Source organism: Cherax quadricarinatus, chromosome 31 (genome assembly GCF_038502225.1).
Source record: "Cherax quadricarinatus isolate ZL_2023a chromosome 31, ASM3850222v1, whole genome shotgun sequence".
Taxonomy (NCBI): Eukaryota; Metazoa; Arthropoda; class Malacostraca; order Decapoda; family Parastacidae; genus Cherax; species Cherax quadricarinatus.
The window spans coordinates 7,952,427-7,975,762 of NC_091322.1; the positions used below are offsets into that span (position 1 = coordinate 7,952,427).

At 40.1% G+C, this 23,336-nt stretch overlaps 1 protein-coding gene across 13 annotated transcripts in view; it reads right to left on the reverse strand.

Moving 5' to 3' along the window:
• LOC128697715 (histidine protein methyltransferase 1 homolog) overlaps window positions 1-23,336 on the reverse strand; it is a 55,707-nt gene that overhangs the window by 8,821 nt on the left and 23,550 nt on the right. For all 13 annotated transcript variants that reach the window (XM_053789593.2, XM_053789618.2, XM_053789610.2 and 10 more), the window contains 2 exons: window positions 18,023-18,101; window positions 14,168-14,249 (listed from right to left, as the gene is read on the reverse strand). In XM_053789593.2, the coding sequence (XP_053645568.2) occupies window positions 14,168-14,249; window positions 18,023-18,101 (161 nt within the window). The remainder of the gene's footprint in view (window positions 1-14,167; window positions 14,250-18,022; window positions 18,102-23,336) is intronic.

Here is a 23,336-nt window from a genome sequence, read left to right on the forward strand (position 1 = left end):
ACAGTAGAGATGTGAAGACGATGTAATCAGTCCATCACCCTTGAAGTCGTAGAATTTGAGGTTGTCAGTCCCTCGGCCTGGAGAAGTTCAGTTCCATAGTCAGGAACTATCTGAAGATCAAGCGACAGTGCGGAGACTTAAATACTGTCGGAAGGAGAGGTGCAGAGTAGTAGTAGTAGTAGTGAGAATGTAGCCACTGAGAGGTCATGTCCCTCTCAGATCCAACACTTCTCACTTGAAAAGCTTGTCCAAGGTGTTTTCTGTACCAAGATGCCATGTGTTGCAGTGTCTGACAAGATGAACATCAAAATGGTATACAATACCGACAGGTTGTTAGGTAAGACACATATGCAACAGTTAGACAACTTTATTCCGAAACTGTTGCATATGTGTCTTACCTAATAACCTGTCGGTATTGTATACCATTTTGATGTTCATTTTGTCAGACACTGCAACACATGGCATCTTGGTACAGAAAACACCTTGGACAAGCTTTTCAAGTGAGAAGTGTTGGATCTGAGAGGGACATGACCTCTCAGTGGCTACATTCTCACTACTACTACTACTACTCTGCACCTCTCCTTCCGACAGTATTTAAGACTCCGCACTGTCGCTTGATCTTCAGATAGTTCCTGACTATGGAACTGAACTTCTCCAGGCCGAGGGACTGACAACCTCAAATTCTACGACTTCAAGGGTGATGGACTGATTACATCGTCTTCACATCTCTACTGTTCCTGCCTACTTTCTGTATTCGACTGAAGAAGCCTACTGTGTAGGCGAAACGTTTCGGAATAAAGTTGTCTAACTGTTGCATATGTGTCTTACCTAACAACCTGTCGGTATTGTATACCATTTTAAATGTGACTTGTCAATGCAGCAGCATCTGAGCAGCACTGTTATAGTCTTACAGTGTCTGCGATCACCGGGGTGCATTGTCACTTATTGTTTCGAGCAGAGGAGATGTTTCTGTTCTGCCTGAGGGTGTTGTTGAGGAGTCTGGAGCTGCTGTGGTTGAAGCAGACGCTGCTCAGGCTGAGGGCCAGGAGTCGTAGAACCCATGGCCCCACATGGATAACTATTTTGTCCTCAAGTCAAGGGATTTTTTCTTAATTTTTGTGGGTATTGCAAGTTATGACAGTTTAGAAGTACAGTACCTTTAGCAGTGTTGTAAAGTAACAAAGTAAAACTACCTGAGTACTGTACCTGAGTAACTTTTCTCGGTGTTTACTTTTCAAAAATTACTGATGATGTAACGAATAATGCATCGTTATCAGACTGCAGTGAAGTAAAAGTAATAACAGACTTCAGTACTTAAGTAAAATATAAGTAGTGAGCAATTTCAGTACTTTTTAAAAAGTAAATACCGAAAAAAGTTACTTAAGTACAGTACTCAAGTAGTTTTACTTCATTACTTTACAACAGTGGTACTTATACTCAAATATTAAAGATGAGTACTGTATGCAACACTGTCCTTTCCATTAGCCTAAAAAATAAACAAAATTTCACTTTTTATCAGAATTTTCTTTATTTTGGGGCAATCTCGTCTCATTAAAACCTTTATGTTTACAATTTCTGTGGTGGTACTGTGCAGGTTTTCATTTTTTTCAATATTAACCACGTTAAACATTTATTAAAATAATAGTCCTGAAATTTACTAAGATTTTTGTCTTTCTAACGTGTTCACAATACATTAACCTCATTATTAGTTGGCACTTGATCATCATATGATCTTGGCATTCTATATCTTATTAGGAAGCTCTCCAGGTCTGTTCTGAAAATCTTAAAAGTAAAAGTAAAAGACCAAAAAACTAAACTGAATCTAAATTCATGTGAAAAAGTTAGCATTTAGCGTTAGCTTCGGCTAATTTTTCAGCAGTTTAGCGGTTTAGAGTTAGTGGATTAGAGGTTAGTGAAGCTAACTTTTCGGTTTGCTGCACCTACCACTGGAGTCAGGGAAAACGGTTAGACAGATTTGAGTCCTGGAAGTGGGAAGTACAGTTCCTTTGCTCTCTAGAAGGGGTGGAGATATGTTACAGTTTTTAAACTGTAGTGTAGGCGTGCCTTTAACAAGACAGGGATGGAATGAGTGATGAAAATGTTTTTTCTTTTTTGGGTCACCCTGTCTTGGTGGGAAACAGCTGATGTTTTAATAAAAATAAAAATAAAATATTAAAAAAATAACTGTTTCACAAATTTGATGGTCTCTGGAATGTCACTGTTTTCCCAATACAGTTGTCCCTTGGTCTCTGTGGGGGATTGGTTCCCGAACCCCCTGCAGATACCGCAGATGCTGAAGTCCCTTATATAAAATGGTGTAGTATTTGCATATAGCCTACGCACATCCTCCCGTATACTTTTAATCATCTCTAGATTATTTATAATACCTAATACAGTGGACCCTTGGTTATCAGCTGTAATCCATTCCAGAAGGTTGGCCTATAACCGAAATGGCTGAAAACCGAAATAATATTTCCCATAAGAATTAATGTAAATCCAATTATGTAATCATTTCAGACACCCAAAAATATTAACAAAAAATACATTTTTTTCAAGATTAACTATAGTTTTACATACACAAAACAATGAGAACTAAATAAAATGACTAATGAAATAGATAAATGAACATTTAAATCACTTTTACCTTTACTGTACTGAAGAGTCTTGGCGTATGCAAAACGGCAAGGAGTGGAAAGGGAGGCGAGTTTATTGTTTGGAGACAGGACAAAATGCTTAAATATGATGCTATTATCAACTCCACGGCTTGTTTATCTATCACAATTTATCTAATATGACATAATAAACAATATTAATAACACAAACATGATATATACTCTAGAATGAGTAACATATGTCATTATGTATGTGAGGACTGTTGGTGGTGGTGTTGTTGTTGGGTTTATAAGGGCCACTGACAGCATAATCCTTACATATACAGTGGACCCCCGCATACCGGACGCCTTGCATAACGTACAATCCGCATACCGGACGCTTTGATCGCTAAAATTTTGCCTCGCATACCGCCCAAAAACCCGCTAAGCGCCCTTCGTCCGAGACGCGTCAAATGTGCGGCCTGAGCCAGCCTCATATGTTCCGCCGGTGGCATTGTTTACCAGCCAGCCTCCGCGGTAACATCCAAGCATACAATCGGAATATTTCGTATTATTACAGTGTTTTCGGTGCTTTATCTGGAAAATAAGTGACCATGGGCCCCAAGAAAGCTTCTAGTTCCAACCCTACAGCAATAAGGGTTAGAATTCCAATAGAGATGAAGAAAGAGATCATTGATAAGTATGAAAGTGGAGTGCGTATCACCGACCTGGTCAGGTTGTACAAGAAACCCAAATCAACCATCTCTACTATTGTGGGCAACAGAAAGGCAATCAAGGAAGCTGTTCTTGCCAAAGGTTTAACTGTGTTTTCGAAACAGAGATCGCAAGTGATGGAAGATGTTGAGAGACTCTTATTGGTGTGGATAAATGAAAAACAGCTAGCAGGAGATAGCGTTTCTCAAGCGATCATAAGCGAAAAGGCTAGGAAGTTGCATGAGGATTTAATTAAAAAAAGGCCTGCAACTAGTGATGATGTGAGTGAATTTAAGGCCAGCAAAGGTTGGTTTGAGAGATTTAAGAAGCGTAGTGGCATACATAGTGTGATAAGGCATGGTGAGGCTGCCAGTTCGGACCACAAAGCGGCTGAAAAATATGTGCAGGAATTCAAGGAGTGCATAGAAACTGAAGGACTGAAACCTGAACAAGTGTTTAATTGTGATGAAACAGGCCTGTTTTGGAAGAAAATGCCAAGCAGGACCTACATTACTCAGGAGGAAAAGGCACTCCCAGGACATAAGCCTATGAAAGACAGGCTTACTTTGTTGATGTGTTCCAATGCTACTGGTGATTGCAAAGTGAAGCCTTTATTAGTGTATCACTCTGAAACTCCCAGACCGTTCAGGCAAAAGAATGTCCTCAAGGAAAATTTGTGTGTGCTGTGGAGGGCAAACAGTAAGGCATGGGTCACTAGGGACTTTTTCTATGACTGGTTACACCATGCATTTGCCCCCAATGTGAAAGATTACCTAACTGAAAAGAAATTAGAACTTAAGTGCCTCCTGGTGTTAGACAATGCCCCTGGTCATCCTACAGACGTGGCAGAGCGACTTTATGGGGACATGAAATTCATTAACATCAAGTTTTTGCCTCCTAATACCACTCCTCTCCTGCAGCCCATGGAGCAGCAGGTTATTGCAAACTTCAAAAAACTGTACACAAAAGCTCTGTTTGAAAGGTGCTTTGTAGTGACCTCAGAAACTCAACTGACTCTAAGAGACTTTTGGAGAGATCACTTTAATATCCTCAATTGTATAAACCTTATAGGTAAGGCTTGGGAGGGAGTGACTAAGAAGACCTTGAACTCTGCTTGGAAGAAACTGTGGCCAGAATGTGTAGACAAAAGGGATTTTGAAGGGTTTGAGGCTAACCCTGAGAGGAGTATGCCAGTTGAGGAATCAATTGTGGCATTGGGGAAGTCCTTGGGGTTGGAGGTTAGTGGGGAGGATGTGGAAGAGTTGGTGGAGGACGACAATGAAGAACTAACCACTGATGAGCTGATAGATCAACTTCAAGAGCAAGAGGCCAGACCTGAGGAAACTGGTTCAAAGGAGGGGAGAGAGAAATTGAAGGAATTGCCTACTACAAAGATTAAGGAAATGTGTGCAAAATGGCTTGAAGTGCAAACCTTTTTTGATGAAAATCACCCTCACACAGCTATTGCAAGCCGTGTTGGCAACCTGTACACTGACAATGTTGTGAAACACTTTAGGGAAGTCATAAAGGAACGAGAGGTACAGGCCACTATGGACAGATATGTTGTGCGAAAGAAGTCCAGTGACTCTGAAGCTGGTCCTAGTGGCATTAAAAGAAGAAGGGAAGTAACCCCAGAAAAGGACTCGACACCTCAAGTCTTAATGGAAGGGGATTCCCCTTCTAAACACTAACACTCTCTCTCCCCTCCTCCCATCCCATCAATCATCACCAGATCTTCAATAAAAGTAAGTGTCATGTAATTGCGCATGCCTTTTTCAGTTTGTGTGTATTAAAATTAACATTTCATGTGGTAAAAATTTTTTTTTTCATACTTTTGGGTGTCTTGCACGGATTAATTTTATTTCCATTATTTCTTATGGGGAAAATTCATTCGCATACCGAACATTTCGCATAACAGATAGCCCTCTTGCACGGATTAAGGTCGCTATGCGGGGGTCCACTGTACAGTGGACCCTCGCCTAACGTTATTAATCCGTTTCTGAGAGCTCAGCGTTAGGCGAAATTATTGTTAGCCGAATTAATTTTCCCCATAAGAAATACTGTAATGGAAATCAAATTAATCCATTCCTGACACCCCAAAGTATGAAAAAAAAAAATTTTACCACATGAAATATTAATTTTAATGTAGTGGTGATGGTGGCGGCTCTGCTACCACCACTATTCACACTGAAACAATGTATGTAATTTATAAATAAGAAATATTTACACTTTAATTTATGAATAAGAAATATTTACACTTACTGTACCTTGGAGGAGATGCTGGCATTGGTTTTGGGTGGTGGAAGATGGGCAGGGCGGCATATATTGTCAGTGGCCCTATATACCTCCAACAACATTGGAGGAGTCAGTTTCTTGTTGTCCTTTTTCTATCTCTTAATCGCTTAACTTACTTGCTACACTGTTAACGCTACACTTTATTGCTGGCTGGCGCTACAGCCTTTGTCGACTCCTGAGGCTTAAGTATTGTACATATCGTAGAATCACTGAAGAAGACACATTCTCCCCTCTCTCTTCCTCCTTCACTTTTGTACTTTGGTATGGGTAGACGTGCCCAATACGGCTGATAACCGAAATAACAACTGATAACTGGGATAAAATTTTGGCGAAAAAACCGGGCGATAACCGAATTGGCCAATACATATCTGGAATGGCTGATAACCGAGGGTCCATTGTACAATGTTAATGCTATGTAAATAGTTATGTTGTATTGTTTACGAAATACAGTGGACCCCCGCATAACGATGGCATCACATAGCGATTAATCCGCATACCGCTTGCTTTAATCGCAAAAATTTTGCCGCGCATACCGATTAAAAACCCACTCACCGATTTTCGTCTGAGACGCGTCCAATGTGCGCCCTCAGCCAGCCTCACATGTGCCGCCCGTGCCATTGTTTACCAGCCAGCCTCCGCGGTAACATCCAAGCATACAATCGGAATATTTCGTATTATTACAGTGTTTTCGGTGCTGTTTCTGGAAAATAAGTGACCATGGGCCCCAAGAAAGCTTCTAGTGCCAACCGTACACCAATAAGGGTGAGAATTCCAATAGAAATGAAGAAAGAGATCATTGATAAGTATGAAAGTGGAGTGCGTATCGCTGACCTAGTCAAGTTGTACAAGAAACCCCAATCAACCATCGCTACTATTGTGGGCACCAGAAAGACAATCAAGGAAGCTGTTCTTGCCAAAGGTTTAACTGTGTTTTCGAAACAAAGATCGCAAGTGATGGAAGATGTTGAGAGACTCTTATTGGTGTGGATAAATGAAAAACAGCTAGCAGGAGATAGCGTCTCTCAAGCGATCATATGTGAAAAGGCTAGGAAGTTGCATGAGAATTTAATTAAAAAAATGCCTGCAACTAGTGATGATGTGAGTGAATTTAAGGCCAGCAAAGGTTGGTTTGAGAGATTTAAGAAGCGTAGTGGCATCCATAGTGTGATAAGGCATGGTGAGGCTGCCAGTTCGGACCACAAAGCGGCTGAAAAATATGTGCAGGAATTCAAGGAGTACATAGACAGTGAAGGACTGAAACCTGAACAAGTGTTTAATTGTGATGAAACAGGCCTGTTCTGGAAGAAAATGCCAAGCAGGACCTACATTACTCAGGAGGAAAAGGCACTCCCAGGACATAAGCCTATGAAAGACAGGCTTACTTTGTTGATGTGTGCCAATGCTAGTGGTGATTGCAAAGTTAAGCCTTTATCAGTGTATCACTCTGAAACTCCCAGAGCGTTCAGGGAAAAGAATGTCCTCAAGGATAATTTGTGTGTGCTGTGGAGGGCAAACAGTAAGGCATGGGTCACTAGGGACTTTTTCTATAACTGGTTACACCATGCATTTGCCCCCAATGTGAAAGATTACCTAACTGAAAAGAAATTAGAACTTAAGTGCCTCCTGGTGTTAGACAATGCCCTTCGTCATCCTACAGACGTGGCAGAGCGACTTTATGGGGACATGAGCTTCATTAAGGTGAAGTTTTTGCCTCCTAATACCACTCCTCTCCTGCAGCCCATGGACCAGCAGGTTATTGCAAACTTCAAAAAACTGTACACAAAAGCTCTGTTTGAAAGGTGCTTTGTAGTGACCTCAGAAACTCAACTGACTCTAAGAGAGTTTTGGAGAGAGCACTTTAATATCCTCAATTGTGTAAACCTTATAGGTAAGGCTTGGGAGGGAGTGACTAAGAAGACCTTGAACTCTGCTTGGAAGAATCTGTGGCCAGAATGTGTAGACAAAAGGGATTTTGAAGGGTTTGAGGCTAACCCTGAGAGGATTATGCCACTTGAGGAATCCATTGTGGCATTGGGAAAGTCCTTGGGGTTGGAGGTTAGTGGGGAGGATGTGGAAGAGTTGGTGGAGGAGGACAATGAAGAACTAACCACTGATGAGCTGATAGATCAACTTCAAGAGCAAGAGGCCAGACCTGAGGAAACTGGTTCAGAGGAGGGGAGAGAGAAATTGAAGAAGTTGCCTACTACAAAGCTTAAAGAAATCTGTGCAAAGTGGCTTGAAGTGTAAACCTTCATGGATGAAAATCACCCTCACACAGCTATTGCAAGCCGTGTTGGCAACCTGTACACTGACAATGTTGTGAAACACTTTAGGGAAGTCATAAAGGAACGAGAGGTACAGGCCACTATGGACAGATATGTTGTGCGAAAGAAGTCCAGTGACTCTGAAGCTGGTCCTAGTGGCATTAAAAGAAGAAGGGAAGTAACCCCAGAAAAGGACTTGACACCTCAAGTCTTAATGGAAGAGGATTCCCCTTCTAAACACTAACACTCTCTCTCCCCTCCTCCCATCCCATCAATCATCACCAGATCTTCAATAAAAGTAAGTGTCATGTAAGTGTGCATGCCTTTTTCAGTTTGTGTGTATTAAAATTAACATTTCATGTGGTAAAAAATTTTTTTTTTCATACTTTTGGGTGTCTTGCACGGATTAATTTTATTTCCATTATTTCTTATGGGGAAAATTCATTCACATACCGATTATTTCGCATAACAATTACCCCTCTTGCACGGATTAAAATCGTTATGCGGGGGTCCACTGTAATGATGTCACTCACACACTTAATGCTTTCTCAGACTTTGCAAGACTCTTGCCTAAAATGAGCTACTATGTGCTATATTTATGTGAAACAGTGCTAAAAAAAGTGGCAGTATACAGGTCTCCCTCAACATTCGCGAGGGTTAGGGGATCAAGAGCCTCGTGAATGTTGAAAAATCGCGAATGTTTGGTGCCCCAAAATATTGTAGGGAAATATAATACAATACTGCTTCCTTAACTTGTTGAACCATGAACAATTATAAAATACATGAAAATGTCGTAAATTGTACTAAATACATACATGTTATGGTTTAATAACATGTATGTTATTAAATGCCACTGCCTCCACCACTGCCTCCATGAATGCCTCCACCACTTCCTCAACCACTGCGAGTCCCTACTACCCTCCCTCCGACCCCCGCAACTGGCATCCAGCCCTCCCACCAGTGTGGCGAGTGTTTTGTTTGTTCATTATTTGCTTTTAAACTACAGTATAAATAATGTAAACCCATTCATGACTGCATATTGGAATGGCTATTCAGACATGTATTGGACGGTGACATCATGTGTTTACTCTTGAACACAGCAAAGAATCAAACATTTCTACTACTGCTAATAATAACAATAGTAATAATAATAATAATAATAATAATAATAATAATAATAATAATAATAATAATAATAATAATAATAAATACGATAGAATTGAAGCAGGAAATTGTACAAAAATACGAGGGAGTGGTTGACACATCGTCAGTGTGGCTTTGTTTATGCTGGAGTGAGCATTAGTTTCCGTGCTCTTCCAAACATTTCACAATAATTCATTGTGTTTGGTGCTTGAAGATTGAGTGCGACTGGAGTGGTAGAGGCAGTGGTTGAGGAAGCGGTTGAGGCAGTGGGTGAGGCAGCGGGTGAGGCAGTGGGTGAGGCAGCGGTTGAGGCAGTGGGTGAGGCAGTGGTTGAGGCAGTGGGTGAGGCAGTGGTTGAGGCAGTGGGTGAGGCAGTGGTTGAGGCAGCGGTTGAGGCAATGGTTGAAACAGTGGTTGAGGCAGCGGGTGAGGCAGTGTGTGAGGCACTGGGTGAGGCAGTGGGTGAGGCAGCGGTTGAGGCACTGGTAGAGGCAGCAGTTTAGGCAATGGTAGAGGCAGCAGTTGAGGCAGTGGTAGTAATAACATGTTATAAATAATAATAATATGTATTATTAATAACATGTATTATTATTATTAACAACATGTATGTTATTAAATACCACTGCCTCAACCGCTGCCTCACCCACTGCCTTAACCGCTGCCTCACCCATTGCCTCACCCACTGCCTCAACCTCTGCCTTGCCCACTGCCTCACCCACTGCCTCAACCACTGCCTCAACCGCTGCCCCACACACTGCCTCAACCGCTTCCTCAACCACTGCCTCTACCACTCCAGTCGCACTCAATCTACAAGCACCAAACACAATGAATTATTGTGAAATGTTTGGAAGAGCACGGAGACTAATGCTCACTCCAGCATAAACAAAGCCACACTGACGATGTGTCAACCACTCCCTTGTATTTTTGTACAATTTCCTGCTTCAACTCTATCGTATTTATTATTATTATTATTATTATTATTATTATTATTATTACAGTGGACCCCCGGTTAACGATATTTTTTCACTCCAGAAGTATGTTCAGGTGCCAGTACTGACCGAATTTGTTCCCATAAGAAATATTGTGAAGTAGATTAGTCCATTTCAGACCCCCAAACATACACGTACAAACGCACTTACATAAATACACTTACATAATTGGTCGCATTCGGAGGTAATCGTTATGCGGGGGTCCACTGTATTACTATTGTTATTATTAGCAGTAGCAGAAATGTTTGATTCTTTGCTGTGTTTGAGAGTAAACACATGATGTCACCGTCCAATACCTGTCCGAATAGCCATCCCAATATGCAGTCATGAATGGGTTTACATTATTTGTACTGTAGTTTAATAGCAAATAATGAACAAACAAAACACTCACCACACTGGTGGGAGGGCTGGCTGCCAGTTGCGGGGTTCGGAGGGAGGGTAGTAGGGACTCTCAGGTGGCGGGAAACTTAAATATTATTTGGCGGCTGGGAATTTGGAGGCTGGGAATTTGGCAGTTGGGAATTCGTGAATGTGTGAAGCCCGCGAAAGTTGAAAACGCGAATGTTGAGGGAGACCTGTACAGGCATTTATTCTAGATCTGCTAAATCCCAATCCTGAGCTTAAAAGTTTCTTAAATTCAGAAGTGCCAGCAAAATGTTTTTTTGTATAGATGACTTAAATGGCCAACTACTCATAATGAACAATGTTCAACAATAAACTTACACACATTTCCCTCTGTTCTTACATTGCTTAGTTTTTCAAATTACTAAGTTTATTTAGGTACAGGTAAACATAAATACAGTTACACAAATTATAATACAGTAGGGCCCTGCTTTAGGGCGTTTTGCGTTATGGCGTTCTGCTAATACAGCCTCTTCTCACTTACTGACAGAGTTCTGTTCCTAAGACCATGCTGCTAAACGAATTCGTCGCTAATCGAGGAATCACCCCTTACTGATACTACTACAAAAATTTCACAACCCGAAATTAAAACATTCAGTTTTACATTTGCTGTGAAAACCCTTTCAATCTGTTCATTAGTAATGGTAATGCAACATGAAATAGGTCAATAACTTACTTCCGAGATATTCTAGGAAATGCACTCATAGCTGATTACTTGGGAAAAAATTTTTTTTTGAGAAAATTGCACTTTTTTCACTCTTTGCATAGGATAAGAGTGATCTATAGTTACCCTTCAGGTGCATAGCATGTAACATTTTCTGTTGTGTTTAATACAATATATAGTACACTACTGTTTAAACATTGAAAAATATACCAGAAATGTTATACATAAATGGTACAAAGATGACATTAAAACAATATCAAAGATGGTTGACACAAACCCACTACCATTACATTATGCTCATCACTTAGTGATAAATTCATTTACTAACGTGGTCTTAAGAACAGAACTCCGTCATTAACCCTTTTAGGGTTGGCAGGCCCTCTCCTAAACTTGTTCTCAAGGTCGGAAATTTTTCGAAAAAAAAAAATTATTTTTTCTTATGAAATGATAGAGAATCTTTTCCCGATCATAATGACACCAAAATTAAGAAATGTGAAGGAAAACTTGCGGAATTATGCTCTTGCAAAGTTAGTGGTCTCGACGATGTTTACGAATCGGCGATTTCGCCCATTTTGAGCCTTATTTTTGGCCAATTCCAATGTACCAGTGGACAAAAATCATACCTATTTCACTAGAACTCCATTTTTTCTATCGAATGAGTACAAGAAACCATCCATTTACCGATTTTAACTATCCAATAATGTGGTCAGAAATTGGCAATTCAGCCAATTTCACACAAATTTCAAAAGATGCCAATTTCCAAATAGGGTCCAGAATAAACAAGACAGACATTCCTGGCACTAAGATAACATTTCCTCTGTTCATTACTCATGTCCCCAGGCCTCTGTTACATTTCTTTTGCTTTCTACTTTGAATTTTTATTCTCACAAAAAATAGAAGATTTATGTTATGCAGACTACTGCATTCATGTAGAAATGGTATAAATAATATCAGCGCACTTGTGAAAGAATATCAGACTCGCCAGTTGACGTGTATTGGACGTGTGGCATGATTTGTTTACCTTTGAACTTTGGCAAAAATCAAACATTTCTGCTACTTTGAGCTCAATTTCAAGGTACTTTTCATTGTGAAACCAATCAAAACCATCTCAATTTCCATAATATGTTTTCCATTCTATAAAATGAGGCCAAGAAAATTAGAATACAACCATAAATATCATATGAAAATACACTGCAAAGTCGCTGTTTTAAACCAAAAACACGGTCGGAGTTTTTTTTTCCTCATTATGCACTGTGTGCTGCAGGATTTTTTTAATACTGCGCACACTGACCACATAGACCCATTCTTTCATATGTAGGCCTACCAGCTTTCGCTAGATTTGAAGGCGCTAGAATTTATGCGTACTAGTATGGCACCAACCCTGGCGTGCAAGCCGTACTAATATGGCATCAACCCTGAAAGGGCTAAGTGAGGAAAGGCTGTACTACTAATTTTCACTAGGCATCAATTTTCATGAATGTAGACTCCATGTTATGAGAGGGTTTTAATGTGCATATAAAATTAAAAATTATACTCTAATTATATTTGGAATACTTTTGTTTCCATCTGACATATGTATGCTGAGTCAAAGTTCTATAAAGTATTATATAACACATTTCAAGAATATTTTAATTTTTTTTTTTTTTTTCAACAAGTCGGCCGTCTCCCACCGAGGCAGGGTGACCCAAAAAAGAAAGAAAATCCCCAAAAAGAAAATACTTTCATCATCATTCAACACTTTCACCACACTCGCACATTATCACTGCTTTTGCAGAGGTGCTCAGAATACAACAGCTTAGAAGCATATACGTATAATGATACACAACATATCCCTCCAAACTGCCAATAATTTATTTTTATCTTATAATGGTTTTAAGAAAATTAAGCACCAAGGGTAACACCCTTATGATCTCCTAAGAAAGTACAGTGCAACCTCAGTTTTCATGATTAATTCGTTCCAGAAAGTCTGATGAAACCGAATTGTACGAAAACTGAAGCAATATTTCCCATAAGAAATAATGTAAATCCAATTAATCCATTCCACACACCCAAAAATATTAGCCAAAAATACATTTTTTAGAGAATATAGTTTTACATACAGAAAACAATGAGAAATAAATATAAATGACTAATGAAATGGATAAATGAACATTTAACATCACTTTTACCTTTACTGAAGACTTTTGTTGGCATATGGAAGATGGTGAGGAAGGGAGAGGGAGGAAGAGAGGTTACTGTTTGGAAGGGGAATCCCCCTCCATAAGGACTTCAGGTATCGAGGCCCTATCTGGGGTTACTTCCCATCGTTGTCTTTTACTGGTACTAGAACCAGCTTGAGAGTCACTGGACCCCTGTCGCACAAAAAATCTGTCCAGAGAGGTCTGTTTCTGGCATCTCTTTAAGATTTGCCTACAGTGGGACAAGGCATTGTCATTGAACATTGATGTGGACTTCCCATACATCCTGGCGAGATCAGCGGACACACGTATGCCACTTTTGTACTTTGCTACGAGTTCTTTTTTGAATTCTATCGTGTTTCTTGCCTTCTTTATACAAGGGCTGGCACTCAGAACTTTCTTTGGCCCCATGGTGGTTTATTTAGCAGTCGCACTCAAACAAGCACAAAAAACAATGGATTATTACGAAATGTTTCGGATGAACACATGGGGTAATGCTCGCTCAACGAGAAGCAAAGTCAGACTGAGTCAGAACGTGTGGGATACTTTGCGTGGGTGCGGACAGGTGGACACGTTTGGTACGGTGGACCACTGTCAACTCTATGAAAACTGAGCGGATGTATGAAAAATGGGACAAAATTTCAATGAAAAAAGTCGTCAAAAACCGAATCCTATGAAAACCGAGGTTCCTCTGTAGTACAAAAGCTTATAAAAGTGTTTTAATTTTTCTTGGATATTTTACACTAGCTAGGAACCATCCACATGATAAAAGGGCTAAAAGGCATGAATAATAAACACATACATTAAAACTCTAGTATATGAAGGAGTTTCCATAAAAAAATCCTATAAACAAAGTAACACTACTACTGCTACTACCACCAGGTAGATATAAGCAGAATGAAAAGAAGTAAAATAATGCAAGATTTACATAATCCTGAAGAGTGATGTGTGCACCCTGTAGAGCACAATACAAAGCTGGTAGAGCAGTACCACAGCCCAACTCCAAGACTCTGTAATATAAAAGATAAAGATCTTGAGTTAGTGTGATGAATGCTTGAATGATGTCTTATTCCAACTATTCTTTATAATAACTTACATAGCACAGCAACACATAAGCTATACAGTGGACCCTCGGTTATCAGCTGCAATCCGTTCCAGAAGGTTGGCCTAAAACCGAAATGGCTGAAAACCAAAATAACATTTCCCATAAGAATTAATGTAAAAACAATTAATCCGTTCCAGATGCCCAAAAATATTAACAAAAAATACATTTTTAGAGATTAACTATAGTTTTACATACATAAAAGAATGAGAAAGAAATATAAAGCACTAATTTTACTAATAAATGAACATTACGTATGTTTAATGAAGACTCTTGTTGGCATATGGAAGAAGGCGAGGAGCTTGAGAGTCGCTGCACCCCTGTTGTACAAAAAAACTGTCCACTCCCTGCCTGCCTGCCTGCTACACTCCCTGCATGCCTGCTACACTCCCTGCCTTCCTGGTACACTCCCTGCATATTGCTACACTCCTTGCCTCTATGTCTGCATGCTACACTCACTGCCTGCCTGCTTCACTCCCTGCCTGCCTACTACATTCCCTGCCTCCCTGCTACACTCCCTGCCTGCTATACTCCCTGCATGCCTGCTACACTCCCTGCCTTCCTGTTACACTCCCTGCATGCCTGCTACACTCCTTGCCTCTATGCCTGCCTGCTTCATTCACTGCCTGCCTGCTTCACTCACCGCCTGCCTGCCTCACTCCCTGCCTCCTTGCTACACTCCATGCCTCTGATACACTCCCTCCCTGCCTGCTACACTCCTGTTGACTGCTTGGTCAACAAGGCTGTTGCTGGCCTTCCAACCAACATATGAATCACAGCCTAGTTGATATGGCACACTGCAGAGGTAGTGATCCAGTTTTCTCTTGAATAGTTCTACTCTTGTTCTGGCATTATTTCTGATATCTGCTAGTAGCAGGTTGAGTAGTTGGGGGCTTCAGATATTAACAGACTGTGCTTTTTTGTTTTCATAGCACAATAATTTAATGGAATTTGTTTATATATACAGTGGAACCCCGGATATCAGTGATTCGAATTCGGCTGCTTTTTTGGCCAAAAATCTGTCCTGGATTTCGGCTGGTGACTCAGAAATCGGCCATACTGAACGCGTCTGCCAGCCTCTCTGAACGTTCGTGAGTCAGTCTGGCTGTGTGTCTGGGTGAGTGAGCAAGACTCTGCGCATTCATCCCAGCATTTCGTTATAATCCATTGTTTTTTGTGGTTATTTATTGAGTGCAACTGTGAAATAAGCCACCATGCACCCAAAGAGAGTTCCTAGTGCCAGCCCTTTGGTAAATAAAGTGAGAAACACAATAGAATTCAAGAAAGAAATTACAGCAAAGTACGAGAGTGGTGCACATGTCTTGGAGCTTGCTAGGATGCATGGGTAATCCAAATCAACAATCACTTCCATCATGGCAAAGAAAGTAGAAATCAAGGAAGCTAATGTTGCAAAAGGGGTAAATATGCTAACGAAACAAAGATCATGAATTATCAAAGATGTGGAGAGGTTATTGTTGGTGTGGATCAACGAGAAACAATTAACGGGAGATAGTGTTGTGGAGTTGATCATCTGTGAAACGGCGAGGCAGTTACATGCGAATCTCATAAAGAAAATGCCTGGAACAAGTGCTGCTGTTAGTGAATTTAAGGCCAGCAGAGGCTGGGTCGACAGATTCAAGAAGCGTAGTGGCATACACAGTGTTCTAAGGCATGGTGAAGCTGGAAGTTCAGACAAACGTGTGGCTGAAGAATTCGTGCATGAATTCAAGGAGTATGTAGAGGCCGAAGGATTCGTCCCCAAGCAAGTGTTTAATTGTGATGAAACAGGCCTCTTTTGGAAGAAAATGCCGAAGAGGACCTACATCACGCAGGAGGAAAATGCACTGCCAGGACACAAGCCTATGAAGGATAGGCTTACTCTTTTGTTCTGTGGTAATGCTAGTGAGGATTTCAAAGTGAAGCTTTTACTGGTGTATCACTGAAAATCCCAGAGTGTTCAAGAAAAACAATGTCGTCAAGAGTAAATTGTATGTGTTGTGGAAAGCTAATAATAATGCATGGGCCACAAGGCAAATTTTCATTGACTGGGTCCGTGAAGTGTTTGGCCCAAGTGTGAAAAAATAGCTCCAGAAAAATAAATTGCCACTCAAGTGGCTCCTGGTACTGGACAGTGCTTCTGCTCATCCTCCAAACTTGGTAGACCACTTGTCTATGGAGTTAAGCTTTATAACAGTGAAGTTCTTGCCTCCTAACACCACTCCTCTCATCCAGCCCATGGACCAGCAGGTCATTTTTAGCTTCAAAAAACTCTATTCAAAAGCAATGTTTCAAAGGTGCTTTGAAGTGACCTTGGACACTGACTTGACCCTAAGAGAGTTCTGGAGGAATCACTTCAATATCCTCCATTGCATAAGCCTTATAGGTAAGGCTTGACAGGGAGTGACTTCCAGGATTTTGAACTCTGCTTGAAGAAAATTGTGGCCAGAATGTGTCCTCGACAAGGATTTTGAAGGGCTTGAGGCTGACCCTGACCCTGACCCTGACCCTGTCAACCCTTTGCCTGTTGTGGAATCTATTGTGGCTTTGGGGAATTCCATGGGGTTGAAGTTGAGTGGCGAGGATGTGGAAGAGTTGGTGGAGGACCACAGGGAAGAGCTAACCACTGAAGAGTTGTAAGACCTTCATCTGCAACAGCAACAGACCACAGCTGAGGAACTTGCTTTAGATCAGGAAGAGAGAGGAGAGAATGTGCTTTCTTCAGTGATTAAGGGAATTTGTGCAAAGTGGAGGGAGGTGCAAAGTTTTGTGGAAAAATATCACCCTGACTAAGCTGAAACAAGCCATATCTGCAACATTTTCAGTGACAAAACCTTGTCCCACTTCAGGCAAATCTTAGAGACGCCAGAAACAGACCTCTCTGGACATTTTTTTGTCTGACAGGGGTACAGTGATTCTCAAGCTAGTCCTAGTGCCAGTAAAAAACAAAGAAGTGAAGTAACCCCAGAGAGGGACTTGATACCTGAGGTCCTTATGGAGGGGGGGGATTTCCCTTCCAAACTATAAGCTCTCCTCTTCCCTCCTTGCCTTCTTCAATATGCCAACAAGAGTCTTTAATAAAGGTATGTAATGTTCATTTATTAGTAAAATTATTGCTTTATAATTCCTTCTCATTGTTTTGTGTATGTAAAACTATAGTTAATCTTTAAAAAATGTATTTTTTGTTAATATTTTTGGGTGTTTGGAATGGATTAATTGTATTTACAGTAATTCTTATGGGAAATATTACTTTGGTTTTCGGCCTTTTTGGATTTAGGCCGACCTTCTGGAACGGATTACGGCCAAAATCAGGGGTTCCACCATAAGTCTAAATGCAAAAAAAATGTATAAAGAACTGATCAGGTGAAATAAAATTCAAAATCTGGAAACCAAAATTTTATAGAGAATAAACAAATGAAGCCACAATCTATTACACTTTGCAAGCATGTAAAAAACATGGATATTTTAAAAAAGTAAAGTAACATATACACGAGTTAAATGGAAAGTACGTGCAAAACCAGCCATCTGATAAGGAAAATAAGTTAAATTTTATAAGAAAAGGTTCATACATATGGCAAAGCTTTATAGCATTTTGAGATTATGTGCAATGACTTCCAACATTGAAGAAATGTAATGGATTAAAATGATTTATGACTAAGTACAGTACATACTATTAAAATTTACCTGTTTCCCTTCAACTTGATATCAGAATCTGCAAGAAATTGAAGAAGATCCCAAGTACATTCCCACACTTTTAATCCACCTGTTTAATATAGAAAAAAAAAGAAGCACATCTTAAGAAAAAATTGCCTTGGCTATGTTTCCACTTCCAATTTTAAACTTAGTGTAAAATGTGCATTAAGAATGACAAAACATTATAAATAGCTCATTCACTGCCAACCACTGAGTGAACTTGTGTAGGCCATCTCACTAGTAACTGGGAGTACAGTTTGTGCTGACGGAGCAGTTTTTATTAAGAAATGTTTAGGGGGTAGTTCTCCCTTTGAGAATGATTTACCTAGGACAATATCTTGGCTCTATAACAAGTGTGGTATTGCCTGGTTCTGTTATTTATTCACAGTGGGCCCACTTTTTATTTTGTCAATGCATCACCTACAATGTGCTTTTAGTTGTTTTGCAAATAAATATTTGATATGATTCATGTAAGAGACAAGGGCTTGCACAGAACTTACTGTAGAAATTGTAATTCTGTGTAAGTTGTACATACAGTAGAAAATTTTAAGTCATGTGATCATAACTTGTGCTTTCAGTATGTATTATGCAATTTAAATTTAGGCTTTCATTTGCAATAAAAGTGTGCCCATTTCCATTAAGGCACATGGGAGTGGAATTCATTTCTATTGGTGGTACACTGGAGCAGGAAGGCCTTAGACCTCCCAATATGCATTAGGTAACTCTCTTGTCATATTGCTGTGGAAAAAGGTGTGAGGGAGCTTGAGGTGATGTAAATAAACATCTTTTCACATAGGTCAATGTAATTGGATGAGTACCGTGCAATTTTAGCTAGGTGCATATCACTCAGTTTTTTCTTTTCATCACCCAATCTCATTTTTGGATATTTATCATGGCTTCCAGACACAGTGCAGGTAATGCTGATGAAGGAAAAATGATGATTAAGTGTGAAACTATGCCTGTTATGAAAAAACTGAAGGTAAATTAGATGCTGAAAGATGTTGCACTTCATGGAGTTGGTACATTTGTTTGGTCAATCTGAGACAATGAAGTGAAGATAAGGGTTTGTGCAATGAGGAATCTTCAATACAACAGTGAAAAAAAAAAGAGAAATAAGTCAGCACAGTTAAATAAAACAAGAAATGTGTGAATTAAAAAAACAAAGAAAGGTGTTCACTTGATGGCCTTGATAGGAAAAAACCTATAATATTATAAAACTGTGTGAGGAGGAAGGATATATAAGATATATAATACACTGAATAACAGAATGTATGAACAGTTATGCTTAATAAGTTTAAAGATTTTTGAATAAGGTGGAGTGTGTTGTCAAAAGCTAGGGTTTAATATGTTTTTGATGACTTATGCAGTGTGGATTTTTTAAAGTCATTATTTACTGTTGTGTTTAAATCAGTAGGGTCAGAATTTGAGAAGAAAAGTATTGTTAGCAAGGAATACTGATTTGCGTTTGTTGACTGGCATTTAATAGATCATTGATATGAGAGGAGCAAGAAAGGGTCTAGATGGCTGTAGTATAACAGGAGAGACTATGTGATGGCAGAGTTTACTGTTTTCAGGAGGATTCTTGCTAAGACTTCAGAGATGGTGAAGCTGCCGTTGTTTTGTTTAATTGTATTCGAAACAGCGATCAGTGCTGATTCGAGGCACTTGGGTCTGCGGAAATTAGTTTCTTTGATCACTAATTGGGCGTCCCTGAATTTCATAAGATGATTGGTGGAATTTCGGTGTTGTACACAGGCGTTGTTCGAGTTATCGTTCCTACATGCGTAAATGTGTTCACTGAGGCGGGTGTCAAGGTTTCTCGCTGTTTCACCTACGTAAATCTTGTCACAGCCTCTTCAGATCATTAATTCTCCACGCACCAACACCACTCCCAACAAAGTTATAATTCTTCCCAACAGCCAGGTTGCACTGAACGTTTCTAAAGACCTTTCACAAGCTAACACCAGAGTCGTCATCGCTTCTAACACTTCAATAAAGGATCTAACCAGGACAAAATCAAAGCACCACGAACCAGTCAACGCAGGAGTTTACACTATACCCTGTGGAGGCTGTGACAAGATTTACGTAGGTGAAACAGCAAGAAACCTCGACACCCACCTCAATGAACACATTTACGCATGTAGGAACGATAACTTGAACAACGCCTGTGTACAACACCGAAATTCCACCAATCATCTCATGAAATTCAGGGACGCCCAATTAGTGATCAAAGAAACTAATTTTCGCAGACGCAAGTGCCTCGAATCAGCACTGATCGCTGTTTCGAATACAATTAAACAAAACAACGGCAGCTTCACCATCTCTGAAGTCTTAGCAAGAATCCTCCTGAAAACAGTAAACCCTGCCATCACATAGTCTCTCCTGTTATACTACACAAAGCACATTACAGAGAGTGAACACTGAAACAGGCTGCCTCTATCCAGTCTATATTTGTCCAACCTATTTTTATGTTACCCAAGTAATAGCCTTTATATCCTTTTACTCATGTACGAATTAATTGCTCTACCATATTGTATTACTACTACTACTACTACAACTTTTGTCACTACTACTACTACTACTACTACTACTACTACTACCACTAGTATTGCACCTCACTCTGAGCCTATATATACCCTCTGTGTCCATGTATTGTTTGTAATGGCTTGATAAAGCTCCTGGAGAGCGAAACGTTACCACAATAAAATGTCACATTAGTTGCACTTGTGTCCTTTTACTTTACAACATGTTTAGTGACAAAACCTTGTCCCACTTCAGGCAAATCTTAAAGAGATGCCAGAAACATACCTCTCTGGACATTTTTTGTGTGACAGGGGTGCAGTGACTCTCAAGCTGGTCCTAGTGCCAGTAAAAAACAAAGAAGGGAAGTAACCCCAGAGAGGGATTTGATACCTGAAGTCCTTATGGAGGGGGATTCCCCTTGCAAACAAACTCTCCTCCTCACCTTCCATATGCCAACAGGAGTCTTTAATAAAGGTATGTAATGTTCATTTAGTGTTTTATATCAGATCATTATTTAGTTGTAGCTACAGTTAGAGTAAGAGGTAGATGGGAAAAGAGGAAGGTGGCAACAACAAGTAAGAGGGAGGTGAAAGTGTATAAACTAAGGGAGGAGGAAGTTCGGGCGAGATATAAGCTACTATTGGCAGAAAGGTGGGCTAGTGCAAAGATGAGTAGTGGGGGGGTTGAAGAGGGTTGGAATAGTTTTAAAAATGCAGTATTAGAATGTGGGGCAGAAGTTTGTGGTTATAGGAGGGTGGGGACAGGAGGAAAGAGGAGTGATTGGTGGAATGATGAAGTAAAGGGTGTGATAAAAGAGAAAAAGGTAGCTTACGAGAGGTTTTTACAAAGCAGAAGTGTTATAAGAAGAGCAGAGTATATGGAGAGTAAAAGAAAGGCGAAGAGAGTGGTGAGAGAGTGCAAAAGGAGAGCAGATGAAAGAGTGGGAGAGGCACTGTCAAGAAATTTTAATGAAAATAAGAAAAAATTTTGGAGTGAGTTAAACAAGTTAAGAAAGCCTAGGGAAAGTATGGATTTGTCCATTAAAAACAGAGTAGGGGAGTTAGTAGATGGGGAGAGGGAGGTATTAGGTAGATGGCGAGAATATTTTGAGGAACTTTTAAATGTTGAGGAAGAAAGGGAGGCGGTAATTTCATGCACTGGCCAGGGAGGTATACCATCTTTTAGGAGTGAAGAAGAGCAGAATGTAAGTGTGGTGGAGGTACGTGAGGCATTACGTAGAATGAAAGGGGGTAAAGCAGCTGGAACTGATGGGATCATGACAGAAATGTTAAAAGCAGGGGGGGGGGGGATATAGTGTTGGAGTGGTTGGTACTTTTGTTTAATAAATGTATGAAAGAGGGGAAGGTACCTAGGGATTGGCGGAGAGCATGTATAGTCCCTTTATATAAAGGGAAAGGGGACAAAAGAGATTGTAAAAATTATAGAGGAATAAGTTTACTGAGTATACCAGGAAAAGTATACGGTAGGGTTATAATTGAAAGAATTAGAGGTAAGACAGAATGTAGAATTGCGGATGAGCAAGGAGGCTTCAGAGTGGGTAGGGGATGTGTAGATCAAGTGTTTACATTGAAGCATATATGTGAACAGTATTTAGATAAAGGTAGGGAAGTTTTTATTGCATTTATGGATTTAGAAAAGGCATATGATAGAGTGGATAGAGGAGCAATGTGGCAGATGTTGCAAGTTTATGGAATAGGTGGTAAGTTACTAAATGCTGTAAAGAGCTTTTATGAGGATAGTGAGGCTCAGGTTAGGGTGTGTAGAAGAGAGGGAGAATACTTCCCGGTAAAAGTAGGTCTTAGACAGGGATGTGTAATGTCACCATGGTTGTTTAATATATTTATAGATGGGGTTGTAAAAGAAGTAAATGCTAGGGTGTTCGGGAGAGGGGTAGGATTAAATTACGGGGAATAAAATTCAAAATGGGAATTGACACAGTTACTTTTTGCTGATGATACTGTGCTTATGGGAGATTCTAAAGAAAAATTGCAAAGGTTAGTGGATGAGTTTGAGAATGTGTGTAAAGGTAGAAAGTTGAAAGTGAACATAGAAAAGAGTAAGGTGATGAGGGTATCAAATGATTTAGATAAAGAAAAATTGGATATCAAATTGGGGAGGAGGAGTATGGAAGAAGTGAATGTTTTCAGATACTTGGGAGTTGACGTGTTGGTGGATAGATTTATGAAGGATGAGGTTAATCATAGAATTGATGAGGGAAAAAAGGTGAGTGGTGCGTTGAGGTATATGTGGAGTCAAAAAACGTTATCTATGGAGGCAAAGAAGGGAATGTATGAAAGTATAGTAGTACCAACACTCTTGTATGGATGTGAAGCTTGGGTGGTAAATGCAGCAGCGAGGAGACGGTTGGAGGCAGTGGAGATGTCCTGTCTAAGGGCAATGTGTGGTTGAAATATTATGCAGAAAATTCGGAGTGTGGAAATTAGGAGAAGGTGTGGAGTTAATAAAAGCATTAGTCAGAGGGCAGAAGAGGGGTTGTTGAGGTGGTTTGGTCATTTAGAGAGAATGGATCAAAGTAGAATGACATGGAAAGCATATAAATCTATAGGGGAAGGAAAGAGGGGTAGGGGTCGTCCTCGAAAGGGTTGGAAAGAGGGGGTAAAGGAGGTTTTGTGGGCGAGGGGCTTGGACTTCCAGCAAGCGTGCATGAGCGTGTTAGATAGGAGTGAATGGAGACGAATGATACTTGGGACCTGACGATCTGTTGGAGAGTGAGCAGGGTAATATTTAGTGAAGGGATTCA